Here is a 16,686-nt window from a genome sequence, read left to right as displayed (position 1 = left end):
CAGCCGGCGGTACGCCCGCTTCAGCTCCTCCTCGGCGGCGTCGCGCCTCACGCCCAGCACCTCGTAGTGGCACTTCATGGCGATGGCGGCGACCGGCGGGGCGGGGATACCGGGACAGCGGGCACCCCGCGCCGGCAGGGGAGAGGCCGGCAGCGGGAGGAGCGAGGCGGGAGGGGCGGGACCTGCGGCGCGGTGTGACCCGGCTGCCGGCTGGGCCCGGGGAACGCTTCTCCCCGGCCCGCGGCCGGCTTCGGGCGCTGCAATCACGCGGTGTCGGGTTAACCGGATACCTTGTGCTGGAATTCACAGAATCAGTGAGGGTGGAAAAGATCTCCGAGATCACCGAGTCCTAGCTGTGACCCTACACCTCTATGTCAACCAGACCAAGACACTGAATGCTGCGTCCAGGCTTTTCTTAAACACCTCCAGGGCCGGTGACTCCAACCTGCCTGGGCAGCCCATTCTAATGTGCGACCATCCTTTCTGTGAAGAAATTACTCCTAATATCCAACGTTAACATCCCCTGCCACGGCTTAAGGCTGTGTTCTCTTGTCCTGCTGCCAGTTGCCTCAAAGTCTGACCCCAGCCTGGCCACACCTTCCGTTCAGGGAGTTGAAGGAGGCAAAGAGGTCTCCCCTGAGCCTTCTAATTTCCAGGGGAAATTCCCCTGCTTCTCTTAAGACCTGTTCTCCAGGCTTTGTTGTGCTTTCCAGCTTGGTTTCCCTTTCCTGCGCTTGCCACAGCACCTCAAAGTCCTTCCTGAACTGAGGAGCCCAGACCTGAACACTGGACTCAAGATGTGACCTCACTAGTGCTGAGCACAGGGAAAGAACAGCTTCCTTAGGCCTGCTGGCCACACTATTTCTGAAATAGGTATTTCTGATGCCTGTGGGTGTTGAGGAGCTCAGAAGCACAGCCAGCACAGTACAAATTCTCAAGGTAGCTTTTTCCTTTTACCTGTGCTCTTCAGACGTTTTAGGGTTGGTCCAAGTGGCTTTCCTTCTCTAGGTCAGGTAAGTAGGCACTACACAAACTGTAGCATAGAGCTTTGGATCAGACAGCAAGATCTGGAGGACCTAATCTCAGTGTTTAGTCCAAACATGGCAAATTGAACACGTGTCAGGAGTGCCCTGGCAGCCAGGAGGGCCAGCCCTGTCCTGGGGAGCACAGCATCACCAGCCAGGCAAGGGATGGGATTGTCCTGCTCTGCTCTGCACTGGAGCAGCCTCACCTCGAGTGCTGGGGGCAGTTTGGGGTCACCTCAATGTAAGGATATAAGAAAGCTATCAGAGTCTGCCAGGAGGAGGGCAGCTTAGATGTGGAGAGGTCTGGAGGGCAAGACTTGGGAGCAGCTGAGGTCACATGGCTCGTTCAGTTTGGAGAGGAGGCTGAGGAGGACCTCACTCCAACGTACACCTTTGTCACAGAAGGTTTTGGCCGGAATAGTCAATTTTCATCACAGTAGCAGCTAGGGAGTACTTGGATTTGTACTGAAAATACAAATGTTGTGTTGATAGTAACAGAAGAGCTTGCATTATTGCTGAGTAGTGCTCAGACTCATGGCCTTTTTTGCTTCTCATCCACCTGCCAGAGAGGGGTACACAAGAAACTGAGAGGGGACACAGCCAGGGCAACTTACCCCAGATGACTGCAGGTGTATCCCACCACACCATGCTCAGCATACAAAGCCAGAGGAAGAAGGGGAGAACATTCAGAGTGACACATTTATCATCCTCAGTCACTGTTACATCTCATAGAGCCCAGCTTTCCTGGGAGGGGAATACCTGCCTACCCACAGGACATAGTTGATAAATTCCTTGCTTTGTTTTGCTTCTGTGCATGGCTTTTGCTTTACAGAAAAGCTTTGGGTTTTACTAAACCTGTATCTCAATTCACAAGTTTTCACTTCTACCCTTCTGATTCTCTTCACCACCCTACCAAGGGAGAGTGAGCAGGCAGCTCTGGGGCTGAGTTAAACCACAACACTGCATCAGGGAAAATCCTAGTGGACACAAAGATTGTTCATGCAGAGGGTGGTCAGTTCCCAGGGAAGTGGTCATGGCACTAAGCCCATCAAGAGTTAAAAAGGATATGGACAGTGACCTCAGTCAAATGGCTTATATGTGTTAGTTCTGCAAGGAGTTAAGCTGGACTCAATGATACTGATGGGAGTCCTTTCCAACTCAACTGTGTCTAGATAATAGATTATGTGAACTGAGGACACGCCTATATATTCACCAGTTTTTTTTCCAATCATATGAAACACAGACCACTTTGCTGCTAAAGTTATATAGGATTTCCCTCGCCTTGTTGGGTAGGTGATACTTCAAATTTAACAGGTCAGCTTCCTCTTGAGCCAGCTGTGTCCTTTCAGCATTATGCTGGAAATTGAAACAGAGGGATCACATAGAAAAAGGGCATGAGCAAGACTTTGAAACACAAGCTTGGGTGAGTGCACACAGAGACAGACTTGGCAGTGAAAGAACCAGATCATGAGGTCAGGAACTGTGAACTAGATTAATGGTATGTTATAAAGAAATAGCTCCAGAGAAGTTGTCCAGAGCAGCTGTGGATGACCCATCCCTGAAGTGTTTAAGGCCAGGCTGAATGAGATGCCATGTTATGTCTCAAAACCCAGAATCCCAGAAGACAATAGAAGAATGCAGACTCAATCTTTATAAAGAAATGTATGTCTTGTTTACTTGAAAACTGAAGTTCAGACATGTTTGTCTGTACAATGAAAATTCAAATATTTACAATATTCAGTTAATATTGTATGAAGTTTCATCCCTCGTAACACCTATGTAGATCCTTCAGTTCTGAATAGCTTTTTTTGCTTCTTCCTCTGAATTTTGCGTAGCTTCTTCTTATCTTTAACAATTGGCTTTGACTCTGGTTTCACAAGCTGTATTTCCACTGGCTTTTCTTCAGCTGGAGTTTCAAAGACCACTTCGGTAGGATCTTCTTTAACAAGGACCTTAGTCCCTTTCTTCTTAAGCTTTTGCACTTCTTTCACTTGCTGCTTCTCTCTAAACTTAGCTGCCACTGACAATCTTATCAGCCTTCGATGCTATGAAAGTAAAAATTTAAATTTCATCATGTTTCAAATAGGCAAGGTGGAAGAAATCTGGTATTAAAGAAACACATGCTAATTTCTCTGCTTAATGGTCAAGGCTCTCATCTTGTAATAATGACGTGTAATGTCATCTTTTCAGTGACATGATTCCTGCATTCATTTCATGATTACAAAACTAGTCTCTTCTCAAACTGTCATTAGGCATACAAAGGGTCATGGGGGAAGGCATATTTGATGCTCCTGCACAGACTGACTGTAAGGCTGGTTTTCAAATTAGTTTCTAAATGAAAGAGAAATTACAGAAAAAATGGAAGAGCTGCTTACCATATTTGGGGACTGGTAATGAGGATTTTCATACAGAGTTGGTCCTCCAAAACTACCTTGGAAGATTTTTATGAGGTTCAGGACAAAACGAGGTCCAATTTCTACTAGAGATGCATCTTCTTCTATTATCTGCAATAAAAAGAAAACTTTCTCTATTTCTCACAGATTGAATCAAAGCATATGACCTTGCAGGCACCTTGCACATGGTAATTAACATAGCTGAGTTTAAATCCGAGGTACAGTACCCAATTAGCTAGATTTGTATAAACTCAGTTCTATACATAAAGTAGTTCTTTGAAATTCAAGCAAGCTTTTGGAGTACAATGTATTTGTGAATTTCTTCTACAGAAAGCAAGCTCTAGATCACTTTGGATCAAGGCAGCAATTTAGGTTAAGGCACAGTTTAGGCCTTGAGTAGTATATCCTGCTACCAAGACATCCCTCACAGAATCACAACTCAAGTTCAGTGAACCAGATCTCTCCAGAGATATGGAAGAAGGTAAGTCATTTCAGAACACTGAATCTGCAAGCACTAGGGTCTGGCATATCCTGATTAAAAAAAAAAAATATTCTTATCTTATTTTAATTAATGGACTTGATAAAAAATTACCCCACTGACCTCCTGAAGAGCTAAGAGAGACCACTCACCTGGTAATTGCGAAACCAGATCCTTTCATCAGTGACGGTGAAGGTGAAAACATGATCAACAAAAGGCTGGCTTTTGGGGTGGTAGTATGGTGTACTAAATATCTGTAAAAAAAGGGCAGTGTTTCTGAACATCCGCAATTGGAGAGGTCAAATATAAATGGCTTATTTTAAACTCATTTTAATTTACTAAGATCTCAAACCCAGGTTATATTTCATAACCCAAAACTTAAGAACAAGTGTCTTGAGTCATGCTGAGAATATGACCCAAATCCTTTGTGATCTTTTCAAAGTTCAGAAGTGTAAAACTGCTACTTGAAAAAAACACTTGCAATTTTTAACATTTAAACATTTTTAACAAAAAAAACCCATCTCCAGTGAAGAAACACCAGACAGCAGAACTACAGACTGACCTGAATAAACAATTCTTTTAGCAGGGCATAGTGTGGCTCCCGGTCAAATACCTACAAAAAATAAAAATATTATTTTACATATAAGACTAAATGCAAGTCATGCAAAAAGAATAAAAATGTACCCAAATGAAATTAAATCTATACTTACTGGATCAAAAGACAAAAGAGGTCTTGAACCCCTTAAGCAATTTCCTGTCATCTTCAATTCAGCCAGTGTGTGAACTACAGTGATTTAAAAAAACCCCAAAAATTATTACTTATAGAAAACTTTTCAGACAAAACAGCAAGAATACAAACACAATAATGGCCACCAGCTTACCATTCTGCACCAAGAATTTTGCAGATGGTCCCTGTGGTGTGTTTGAAAGCCTGCAGAGGACAGGTGATGGGGAAGAGAGAAAGAAAAATGTTAACAGCATCCAGACGACATGCTGCATTTCCACATGACACCCCAAACAGTTATTCTGGTATTGAAGCAGTTTCTGTTACTGCACTGAGTTCCTTTAACATGCTAATAGACATTTGTTTTCTAAATAATTTTGTTAAATGTTTCTGCAAACAGTCTCCAAAAGCTGTCATGCATTGTAAATTTACATTATCTATGGAAGTGCAGTATTAGAACAAATTTAACTAAGCAGCACCATTTAATGCACCTTCACTATTACAGTAGAATTCAGCTAGAACTGAAGCATCTGCAGCTATAAACAGAAATGTAACAGAGCATAACATTTCCTTACCACATGTAGAGATCCTGTTTCTTTTTGGCTTCAAAAAAGATGCACTTATTGCAGTTTTTCATTTCACACACCTACACAAGACACATCAAATTAGCTGATTACAAACATCCCGAAGACAATTTTGAAAATTTTCCACATTCCTAATATTTTCCCCTCTCCAAAATTCAAGTTCAAAAGCAAAGATCTTGTCTTATGAAATGACATCTACTGATAATTTTGGCTTGTGCTTTTTTTTGGTTTTTTTTGAAATCTCATGTACTTACTACAAGGAGTAATAACTTCATTAAATCTACAGGACCTGAGACATTAGGTTCTAGATTCAAAACTCTCAAAGTCCTACTAAATTTGGGTTGGCTGCTATTTGTGTCCTGCACTGTTCAGGTATAAGCTGTATTACACCTCTCACCTGCACAGTAAAGCACATTATGCTGTATGTCTTCATGATGATAATCTGTATCTAATTAAAAGTTTCATTCTGGTTTTATTAATCAAAAGTCAATTTTCTGTTTAAATGAGTGCTTTTTGGATACCAATTATTTTCCCCTACAAAGTTACACTTTGAACTTGGTTGCCCCTTTCCCTTGCACACTGAAATTCCATTGAAAATAAAATAAAATAAAGAATTGCCAAGACAAATCCTGTATTACCTCATTGATTACAAATAACTGATCTTTACGGTCCATTTTAGTATCTGGAAGAAAAAACAGCATTTACAAGGCTGAAAAACCAATTTAGTACACGAGATTATTTTAACTATAAATTTTTGCCTTTTTAGCAAAAATTAATTTTACTAGTTTATAAATGAAAGGGTAATTATTGCATTGTTTCTGTCATGTTATGGAATAAATAAACATAGCAACAAACAAACTGCAGGTTCAGGACTGATGCCATAGGATTCACTTCCCAGAAGATATTATCATACAACAATTGCTGTACTTGTTGGCTCAAAAAGTGCTTGTTTAAGACACCAATTTCATCAAAGCTCTTCTGTACCACATTAGAAAAAAATAAAAGAACAGGATGTTAAGAGCTTTTGGCTTAAAAATACTCAAAATATAAGTTAGGAATGATGTTCAATCCCCACCTGCTTTAGAGTGAGGCATCAATGTCCTTAAGTCCTGCATTAGGTGTCTTGTTCTGAAATTAATTCCACGAGAGGAGAATATCAACACTCGCTCCTTGTTTTTCCATTTGCCCTAAAAAAAAAAAGACACAACAGTTACATGGGAAGCTTCTGGCCTTCATACTGTTAAAACACAGAAAAAATAAGTTTCCCAGACAGCCCAATGCTCTCGGCAGCAGTGGAGACTTGCCCACAGAACAGGGGGGCACTGCTTTTACAGGAGGAACCGTCCCCATCCTGATCCACAGTGTGCTCACAGGCACATCCTTTCACTCCCACCGAGGTACTAAAAAGCCACGTGCATTGCCTGTTTTCCTAAAAAATGGGCTCCGGGACAGAGCACAACCCAGCTTTTCCTGCCGACAAGCATGTTGCGAAATCTTTGTGTTTACATGCAGTACTTTACGTTTTTTTACAATCAAACAATTACCGAAATCTTCTCTGTATGATTCCTAAATGGAACAGGCACAATTTCCATACGGCCTCTGTATACAACAGAATTGCCCAACTCTTTCCAATACTTCTGAGACTAAGGTAAACACATCGACATCAACCAGAACAGCAGTTTTCCCCGATTCTCATGGAAACAACGCACCGCCACGTTTACTTTCACCGGTGCTGCCATTATAAAAGATTACGAATAAACCTCTTTGTCCCGCCTAAGCAGTCGTGTTCCCTCCGGCAGCCGGAGCCCCGGGCCGAGCGGCGGTACCTGGGACACGGGCGGCGGGATGCTGTATTCCTGCGGCGGGACGCTGCTGTTTTCCTGCGGCGGAACGCTGCGCTCCCGCGGGCCGCCCGCGCTCGGGGCGCTCCTGGCGCGCTTCGCCTGCCCCGCGGCCGCCGCTCCACGCTTCCTCTTGGCCGCCATCCGTCCGCACGCCATGCTCGCCACTCGCCTGCTCCACCTCCCGTGCCGCGCTTCCGGTGTGGGATTTCCTGTGCTGGCGGCGGTCTGATCTCACTTCCTGCGCTCGCATTGGCTGTGTTCGCTTTCCCGGGGCCGCGCTCCCGCTGCCGCCGCGCTCCCGCTGCCGCCGCGATGCCGTTCTCGGCACAGCCGCCCGCCAGCGGCGAGCGCTACGCGCTGTCCGCCAGCCTGGACAATGCCCGGCACCTGTCCAGCCTCCTGCGGGCCGTGCACTTCCAGGACCACGCCACCTGCCTCGCCACGGCCAGCGGGCTGCGCGTGACGGTGGAGGATGCCAAGTGCATCCAGGCCAACGCCTTCATCCAGGTACGGGGACATCGGCCGGGGGAGGGCACGGCTGCTGCAGACCTTGCACAGGGCCCCCACAGGTTACCGCCGCTGCCGCAGCGCCGGGAGGACAAGGAGCCACTGGACAGGGTACAGCGAAGGCCACAAAGATGATTAAAGGACTGGAGCATCTCTGTTGTGAGGAGAGCCTGCAGGCGCTGGGCCTGTTTAGTCTGGAGAACAGCAGACAGAGAGAATCTCATTAATGCACATACTTATCTTAAAGATGGGTGCCAAGAAGATGGAGCCAGACTCCTTTCTGTGGTGACCAGTGATGACAGGAAGGAGAGCAATTCAAACAAACTAAAACACCGAAGTTCACCTCAACATGAGGAAGAACTTCTTTCCACTAAGGGAGCACTGGAACAGAATGCCAGGGAGGTCGTGGAGTTTCCCTCTCAGGAGACATTCAAACCTTTCCTGGATGTGTTCCTGTGTCACCTGCTTGAGGTGACCCTGCCTTGGCAGAGGGGTTGGACTGGATGATCTCCAGAGGTCCCTTCCAACCCTAATGATTCCATGTGCTCACCTGTGGAGAAGGGGAGACTTTGCTGGAGCCAAGGCAGAGGTGCCTGAGCTGACATGGAGGAAGGGCCATGGTGAGGCTGCCCTTGTTTATGGGTGTCCATGCTGCTGGAATTCCAAATCCTTCACCCAGTACATCCCTGCACATTAACAGTGTAGTGTGTTTGTGTCCTCATCTAATGTATTGGTGTCTGCCAAACTCACGGCTCCTTCTGACCATGCTGTGCTTAGCTGCACAAAGAAGCGCTCATTGTATTCCTCTCTAAATGTTTTTATAATTCATCCCAAAGCCAAAGTGTTTGATTTATGTCAACTGTGAAAGAGTACGAATTCATAGACTCCTGATTGAAGATACTTGTGCTGTGCTCAAAACCCCAGGATGGGGTTTTCCTTCTGGGCTGCCATGAAAATATGACATTACTTTCCCAAAAACAGCTCACGACACCCTGCTTTATTTCTGAGATACTTGGTTCTTGTAGGTGCTACAAAGCAGTGAGTGCCAGTGTCAAACAGGATAGCATGGAGCAGTTTACCACCATCAGGCTAGTCAAAGGCAGGATTCAGCACATATTTCAGAATGGTGAAGTCACTGGTTTGTTCTTACATTCTTACATTCAGTACTTGGAATGTTTATTCATGCTCTGAGCATAAAAAATGTAAGTATTGCTACTGAACAAGAGTGACACATTTTAGAGTTCCATGAATTTTTCCAGCTCCAGAATTGAGCAGGTCTAGGCTTTAGTTTGTAGCTTGTACATAAATGACAAGTGTTTAGGACTTCATGTTTATGCCATCCTACCTTGTTTCAATTGTGGCCTGATAGTATTTTCCCAGTTTTAAGGATGAAGACCCATTTTTTTATAATTAATACTGTGTTGCATGTAGAAATTGCTTTGTGTTGCACTGATTTCTGTTTGGGAAACTCTGAAGTTTAAACTGGAAATAATTGCAGAAACTCCCAACTTGTCATCCCTTTGCTTTAACTTGCAGGCAGAAATTTTTCAGGAATTTTCTGTTCAGGAGGAATCGGTGATGTTCCGGATCAGTTTGTCTGTTCTTCTGGACTGCCTCACCATTTTTGGAACCAGCTCCTTGCCAGGTGTGGTGTATTTTCCATGAATCCATGAAAGTCTGTGTGGGCACTGCAGGATGTGTACCCAGGTGGAGTGGGATGACACCATGACAGCTTTCTGGGCAGTTCTACCCTTGCAGCTCTGTGTTGAACTCCTCATTCCTCTACAGTTTTGGTTTTGACTGACCTACCCATTTAAATTGAGTGTGCTAAAAGCACTGTGATTTTGGGAAAACTGAGGTTCAGGTGCTGATAACTTGCAACAGGAGGGTGTGACCACAGCACAAGCTCAGCTGCATTAACTTCAGTTTGGGTTGCACAGGTAATAAGAGTAGTAAGAAAAGATGATGAGGATGATGAGAATTTTCCAATTCCTCTAAACTATTTGTAGCGTGTCTTCATTGTCACAGCTGGTGTTTCCTGTCTAGTGGGTGAAACTATTTGGATTTCACTTGTCTCTATACAAGTAATTTCATTTTACTGCATAACCAACCATTAGCTTTTCAGAGAGTATCTAAGAGGCAGCACTAAGTGTGCTTCAGTAACATATTGGAGGCTGGACCAAACAAGGTGAATCAAATTGATCTATGCCTCTTCTGCCAGAAAAATGTGAGTTTTCTAAAATGGTCAAATGTCCTAGCTATGGTCTCTGCGGAATGTATATTTCATTCTCTTTTTCAGGAACATCAACGGCCCTTAGAATGTGTTACCGTGGTTATGGGTATCCCCTGATGCTGTTCTTGGAAGAAGGAGGAGTAGTAACAGTGTGCAAAATCAACACTCAAGAACCTGATGAGTTGTTAGATTTTGATTTCTGCAGTACAAAGGTTGTTAATAAAATTATCCTGCAGTCAGAGGGACTACGAGAAGCATTTGCTGAACTGGATATGACCAGTGAAGTTCTGCAGATTACCATGTCTCCAGATAAACCCTACTTCAGGTACTAGAAACAGCTTTAAACTCAAATATTCATGCTTGGCTTCCTCTGGTGAAGACTGGAAGTTTTCACAGTGGAGAGAGGGGAACAGTTTTAGAATACTGTTTCATTTTGGGAAGAATTGTAATGAGTATAGGAAATCACAGGATGTACTCTTAGTAATAAGCATTTTGACAGCCTGGTAAATGTGACACTGGTGTAAACAGTTTAGCATTTTTGATTTAATAAAGTGAAACAAACAGCAGTGTTTTCTGAAACAGTCATTGAGATACAGTGACTCATTTGAAGAGTTTTTACAAAGCTCTCATCAGTTATTTTGAGATGGTGTTTTTTGTCTTCCAGGTTATCCACTTTTGGAAATGCTGGAAGTGCACATCTAGACTATCCCAGGGACTCTGATTTGATGGAAGCATTCCACTGTAACCAGACCCAGACAAACAGGTCAGAAAGTCTGTGGCTGATGCCCTCTACACCAGGTTGTGCATTATTTATGGGAAGTTCAAAAAGTGGTTTTGCATTACTGAAACATTTATTTTATTAGTATGGGGGGCAAAAATACTCCCCATCTGATAAAAGTCCGTGAATGTAATCAAAAGCTAAGTGCTGACAATCTGACAATGACAGTTTAATGTTGTTACCAAGTAAAGACCAAATAAGCGTGTTCCTAATTGTTTTTTGTTTATTCTGGGTTTTTATTCGTGAGTAATGTTTCAGCTCCTCTTTGTACAATGTGTTTTTTTCATATTACTGTTTTTTCTCTTGCAGGTACAAGGTTTCTTTGCTTAAACCATCCACAAAGGCACTGGCTTTGTCTTGTAAAGTGTCCATTCGAACAGATGCTCAAGGATTTCTTTCACTGCAGTATATGATTAGGAATGAAGATGGACAGATCTGTTTTGTGGAATACTATTGTTGCCCTGATGAGAACATCACTGAAGCAGAACTGTAGGTGTGTGTGTGCTAGTGCCTGTGATATAGTTTTGGTTATATAAAATATTATATTTTTTTACAAAACTGAATGAAAGCTGTAAAGTTTGATAGAGTTAGTACTGTTTTTATTTTTTAACTCTGGAATAAGAAAGCTGAAGATGCATTTTCTTCCACTGCAAACATTTCTTATCCTTGACTCAAACTGAAGCTGAAAAAGCAGAAAGGGGGGTTGATGTCCTATGGACACTGCTTCCAGCACAGATGTTAAATTACTGTTTGTGTTATATATTGATGCTTTTTACAAAGTTCTCCAAGAATTTTAGTTTGTGTTATGTTTTTTGTCTTTGGCTTTTAGTAAGCAATTACACAAGGGAAAACCCAAATACTAGCTGTTATGTTAGCCAGTTAACTTTCAGTGACTTAAAACCAATTTTGTCCTGTAACAGAACAGCATATTCAGACTGATCTCTTAATAGCAGCAGGTCTTGCTGGCAAATGCTGACATGTTGTCAGTCAAGCCACTAGGCTTCTCCTCATCTTGATTAATTCTTAATATAACTGAAGTCTTTGGAATGCCATCTGACACCAATTTACAGTTTTGTCTGCAAACTGATGTTAAACTGGTAAATTGATATAGAAGCCAGGATTTACTTACTCATTACTCATAACTATTGTGGCAACATCATTGTTTTGGATAAGTAGTTTATTAGATATCTGCAAAGAATGCTGCAGCTGAACTGTTTCTGTATATTCATGTTCCTCTTCCTACTCTGCTGCTCTCTACTGGTGGTGTTAAGAATGGTGAGAGAGAAAAGTTTCATATTGAAATTTATTTATGAAATCTGTTTTCCTTCTCAGTAGCCCTTTTCAGCAGCAGGAGTTGCTCCTAAACTGCAGCAGGGGAGTGTCTGCCTGTGTCCTATGCAGCAGTGTATTCAAATCACTGCTAAAAATGGGGCTGACCTTAGGCTCACTGAAAAGAGAGTGTGGTTCCTGGGCAGCTTTCTGCACTGTCCCATCTCCAGAACAGTAGATGGATTGTGTTTAGGTCAAAAGTCCTTCTCCTTTCACACCAACCAGCCAGCTCAGAAGGGGAAGTACCTGGGAGCAGCCAGGCATGGGACTGGATGCAGAGTCTGCAGATCACACACAGAGTCCAAGCCCTCCCTGCCTCTCTGCTGTGGGATGTGATGGAAGAGTCAGCAATCTGCAGGTGGTCTCTACAGATTTAGACTCTGGTCAAGTTTTGTTGTCTGTCAGATCAGCTCTTTGTTTTCTGTGGAAAACAGTGTGTTCATATGTTACCAAATTGATTACTCCACAATTCAACAGAACCCTTTGGGTTTATTTTAAGTTTAAAATGCTGTTGTGGATCATTTTTCATCTCTTGCTTAGTCCAGCAAGAGTATATTTTTGGCATGCACAGTGTTAACAGTTCACTTTCATTGTTTTTTTGTGCAAATCATCCATTTATTTCAATAAAGTTTACAATAAAGTTAAATGTTTGTAATTTATAAACAATTACAAATTTTTGAACTACAAGGCTGACATAGATACCTAATATGCTAAATTACTCTTATTCACTGTGGGTTTTTCCCAAACTAAAGTATACCCAGGACAAGTATAAATGAACTTCCTTCTGGCATACTGTCTCAGTTTCTTCAACAAAAAAAGTTATGATGTCACTGGGAATTATTAATGTTATCCCTGACTACTGAGTATCAAGGATGATTTACATAATCCTTGGGTGACAGGATAAAAATGAAGTAGAACACACCACTTTCTTGGTGTGATTTATTTTAGAATATCCAAGTTTCTTGTATTGTGTTCAGGAATTGTGGCTTAAGATTTGAATTTTTATATAATTGCCTACAGATGTGTTGGGTTACTTCTTGAAATAGTACTTCTAAGGGTTTCCTCTATAGCCTACCAACAGTGATCATGGAAGTAATACACTAAGAAGTTAGAACACCTCAAAATACCAGAAAATAACTTGCATTTAGTAAATATTAGGTACTGAAGACACATGTGGTTTGTGCAGGACATAATGTCCATACCCCAAATGGGCTGAGTCCTGGCCTGGTCTCCCAGAGATAGGGAGGTGCTTGTGCACTTTTGACTTCATGGATATGATTCTAGGGAGACAAGAATGTGGGAGGTCTGGGGTACAGACTTGGTGCTGAAAGGCAGTGAATTGATTTAGGATCCAGCTGTGATGTATTCAGTTACATTTCTGCATTCAAAGAGTAAAATAAAAAGGGTGAAGAGAAGGATGATGACTGAAAGGGCACTGTGTCTTTTTGACCTAGTAAGTTACTTAAATTCTGCAGATCTCCACTGCTGCAGTAGATTTCCTGTTACACTTTGTATGGGATCAATAACTCAGGTTACTTTTGGTAGATTTTGTCTCTATATTTAACAAGACTTTTGCCCTTGCAGCCTACAGGAAACCTGCAGTAGAAATGTTCAGCTCGTGTTTTTTTTCCTTCAGTAGTATCACAGAAGAAGCTTGTCATAACTTAGATTTTTCCCACCTGCTTTCTTTTGAAATGCTGCATGCAAGCAGTCAGAATTGTCATGTAAAGTAAACCAGTTCCTGGGGTGTGGGTTGTAACCATTGCCTTCCCCCTGGGTTCAGCTCTGGTAGGTGCTGCCTGGCAGCTCTGATGGGCAGCACTGGGGGCTGTGGGCATCCCACATCCCACAAATCTGGCAAGTGATTGTCCCTCCAATTATTTTGATTTGTGATTTTCAGAGTAGGAACTGACCTCTGGTCTTCAAGAAGGCACTTCTTTGATTCTGCAGAAAACTATTGCCATTAGGCCTTGGGTCCCCACCCGTCTTTGAAGATTCCAGAAGTCAAAATAATTCCTTTGGCTCCTGAAAATCTTCATGCAACTAAACACCAACAGTACTGGTGCTGCTGTTACCTCCTGCCTTCCAATATGTTGGATTTGTCTCCTTGGCTTTCTACAATGATTTGGATTTGTAAAGGACAAAATTCCCCAGGGGGAATTCAGTTCTATACCTCTATTTTAAAGTCAGTGGTGGGAAAGAATCAGTTGCTTAACTTTTATTTAGTTTAGTTGTTTATTATTTATTTACACATGAATTTACAAGGAGATAGTACTCTTGTATACTTGACTAGATGAGTCTTTAGTGAGGTTAGTGGAGCAGCTGGAAAAGCTGGGGTAAGCCAAATGCTGTTTCCTGTTTTTAACCTCATTTTGTAGCAGCTTGAAGAATTCAGCAGGTGTGTCATACCAAAATAAATATGCAGAAACTGTGTGTAGTAGCACTAAGCAGTGCTTTTGCTAACAGTAACATTAAAAAACACTGACATTAAACTGAAAAAATACGGAATTATTTTTAAATGCTGCTGCTGCAGAATAGTCAACTGATGCTTTCTTGTTGAGAAAAAAACTCATTTTTATGTGTTTATGTGTTTGGTGGGTTCAGCCTCTTTCTACCCTACTTCTGTCCTTAGCCAGGTCTAAGGACAACAGGGCAGGGCATTAGCATTGCTACAGCTAATTGCAAGGGCTCTTCCAAGCAGAAAGTGTTAGAGGGAGATGCAGTTGGGTGCCCCACACAGCTGTGATTTCTGTGGAGTGATAGACTCTCACAGAAGTGAGAAGTGGGCTTGAATGTCCACCACGACTATGAACGCCAATCTGTGTAAGTGTTCTGGTGGAATGCATCCAAGGGGGTTTAGAAAGAACGGCACTGCCCAGGAAAAGCTTCCCTTTTGTAATTCCACTGAAAATCTGAGCAGAGAGACAATGGGAGTTTCACTCCCACTTTCACCTCCACCATGTCAGCATTTGAGGTGGGGCTGTGTCTGTGTGGGAATTAAAACTGAACGGCCTCCTACCCCCTCCAGTTCAGATGTAACCATGGAGTTGACCAAACAAGAGCAAGTGAGCAGAAAGCTGGAGGTCTGAGATAGGAAATCTGTCTGAACATATTGTTAGGATTTTACCCAGTAAATGCTGGTGGAATGCAGGAATGGGTTTGCAACACAAGGGAGGTGTGGAATTACTCCACCCAATTAGGTGCTTGCACCCCATATCAACCAGAAGCGAGATTTAATCCATGAAACACATAGCAGCTGAGAAGCCCTAAGTTATATCCAGGTGTTGGAAAGATAAATTACTTGTTGGCAGAATTGCCTTGTTAAACTTTGATGATCTCATACCTTGGGGGAGGTTAACAAAGCTTGGGAAGAAGGATGTACCACTGATAGTAGGTAGACACAAAGAATGCAGGATTTTAGGGCCACAAGGAGATTTGGCAGAAGTCCCAAGATAAGGGAGAAGCTAATAAAGCCAACTCAGCAACTGTGCTGAAACTGACTGACTGGCTAAAAAGAATTCCAGCAGGGAGAAATCATGACAGACTGACTCATGGCCCACCATGTCCAAAGAAGATGAAGACTGAGGGTGCAGACTAATTAGCACAAGAACTGAGAGAATCATTAAGCAAAAGAAGATAGAATACTAATTAATAAAAGAACTATGTCCCTTGTAGCCCATGAACATTAATGCCTATGTTTGCTAATGTTGAGGGATACATCTGGTGCAGGCAGCTGTGTTTGCACGCTGAACTGGAGATGCAGGGTGTGAGCCCAGAGAGAGACAAGAGGCCATGAACTGCCAACCCTGTGATTAACAAAGAGCACAAAGCCCGGTGAAACCAGCCCAGTGAGTGGACACTGGAAACACAGCAGAGGCAGACAATTAGGGTAACAAGAAATGAAGATGGGTGATGCCAGCAAGGTGAATTGACACGGAGAGGGTGGCAGGAGCTGACTGGAGAGGAAGAGCTACACTTGGGTAGACAGTGAGGGCATAAAATTCCCCGTTGTTCCTTTTTTGAGGGTCCCTCCTTTCTGTGTAACTGCACCATGAATAAATGGCTTTTTGGAATGAGATGACTGAGACTCTTTCATGGGATACCTGGGGTGGAACCAGCAAGGTAACCTGGTCTGACTGTGAGTGGAGTGTTTGAGGCATCAACTGCAGCCCTGGTGCCACCCACTGCGAAGGGCTTTGGTCCCAGCTGTGGAAGTCTGGCACTGGGAGTGTGACTGCCAGAGAGGCTCAAGAATGGTCAGACAGGGGAGTTTCCTTGACACTAGAATGTATAAAGCATAAAAAGTTTTGAGAGTTGGTGTGTTTGATTTGTGCAGTACCACTGAGCACCCAGGCTTGTGCAACTGGAATAAATAATCAGTGTTTCTCTTGACTGTGTAATTAGTTGCTTGTTGCACACTGGGAAATGGGATTTTTTCTGGACAAACAAGCTGGCCACATTTACTCTCCTAATAAACGAAAACTAAATAATGCTAATAAACTAAATAGTGGCATGGAACAGATTCCGGAGGAGCTGGGATATATCCAGACTGCGAGCAGTCAATCTCCAGAGCTGACCAAGGCTCCCAGAAAAGTTGTAAGAGGGTCACAGGCTGTGCAGAGCTGCTGCGTCTCCCTCCATGCTGCAACTCAGCCTGGGCGACCCCGACTGGCTTTAATTATGTAGGTATTTGCAAGGGAACACGGTGCCAGACACCCACTGGCCAAAGCATCTGCAGAGGAAACTCTGCCAGCGTGCCCCTCGCCGGCTGTCGGACGGTGACACGGATTC

General features: G+C 43.2%; 3 protein-coding genes across 3 annotated transcripts in view; 1 reads left to right on the top strand and 2 right to left on the bottom strand.

The window, feature by feature from the left end:
- Positions 1-131, bottom strand: part of DNAJC21 (DnaJ heat shock protein family (Hsp40) member C21) — a 14,088-nt gene extending 13,957 nt beyond the window's left edge. Inside the window, exon 1 of the mRNA XM_019005277.2 lies at positions 2-131. Coding sequence (XP_018860822.1) covers positions 2-78 — 77 coding nt within the window. The 5' untranslated portion in view covers positions 79-131. The remainder of the gene's footprint in view (position 1) is intronic.
- A 2,541-nt stretch (positions 132-2,672) lies between these two features.
- BRIX1 (biogenesis of ribosomes BRX1) lies at positions 2,673-7,220 on the bottom strand. Its single transcript, XM_015615261.3, has 10 exons — positions 7,031-7,220; positions 6,280-6,391; positions 5,843-5,886; positions 5,196-5,266; positions 4,778-4,827; positions 4,607-4,680; positions 4,459-4,509; positions 4,049-4,150; positions 3,401-3,529; positions 2,673-3,070 (listed from the first exon to the last, which is right to left on the bottom strand). Exons 1-10 carry the CDS (start codon positions 7,202-7,204, stop codon positions 2,801-2,803), a joined length of 1,077 nt encoding a protein of 358 aa, XP_015470747.1. The 5' UTR covers positions 7,205-7,220; the 3' UTR covers positions 2,673-2,800.
- Positions 7,221-7,272: 52 nt separating this feature from the next.
- Positions 7,273-12,541, top strand: RAD1 (RAD1 checkpoint DNA exonuclease). The gene is made up of 5 exons (XM_015615263.3): positions 7,273-7,555; positions 9,092-9,200; positions 9,855-10,113; positions 10,453-10,551; positions 10,876-12,541. The coding sequence occupies exons 1-5, from the start codon at positions 7,361-7,363 to the stop codon at positions 11,057-11,059; spliced, it is 846 nt and encodes a 281-aa protein (XP_015470749.1). The 5' UTR covers positions 7,273-7,360; the 3' UTR covers positions 11,060-12,541.
- Positions 12,542-16,686: the final 4,145 nt, after the last annotated feature.

Source organism: Parus major, chromosome Z (genome assembly GCF_001522545.3).
Source record: "Parus major isolate Abel chromosome Z, Parus_major1.1, whole genome shotgun sequence".
NCBI lineage: Eukaryota > Metazoa > Chordata > Aves > Passeriformes > Paridae > Parus > Parus major.
Note: the sequence above shows the minus strand (reverse complement) of the source record. Positions and strands in the feature narration are given on the sequence as shown.

What these genes read in the sequence shown, in the direction of transcription:
- BRIX1 (XM_015615261.3), bottom strand. Translation starts at nt 7,204, where the DNA reads ATGGCGTGCGGACGGATGGCGGCCAAGAGGAAGCGTGGAGCGGCGGCC. An exon ending in GATGCCTCACTCTAAAGCAG is followed by an intron (nt 5,887 to 6,279) that starts GTGGGGATTGAA and finishes TTTTTCTTCCAG; the next exon opens with ATACTAAAATGGACCGTAAA. An exon ending in AAAATTCTTGGTGCAGAATG is followed by an intron (nt 4,681 to 4,777) that starts GTAAGCTGGTGG and finishes AAATCACTGTAG; the next exon opens with TTCACACACTGGCTGAATTG.
- RAD1 (XM_015615263.3), top strand. Translation starts at nt 7,361, where the DNA reads ATGCCGTTCTCGGCACAGCCGCCCGCCAGCGGCGAGCGCTACGCGCTG. An exon ending in AGGCCAACGCCTTCATCCAG is followed by an intron (nt 7,556 to 9,091) that starts GTACGGGGACAT and finishes TTTAACTTGCAG; the next exon opens with GCAGAAATTTTTCAGGAATT. An exon ending in CCAGATAAACCCTACTTCAG is followed by an intron (nt 10,114 to 10,452) that starts GTACTAGAAACA and finishes TTTGTCTTCCAG; the next exon opens with GTTATCCACTTTTGGAAATG.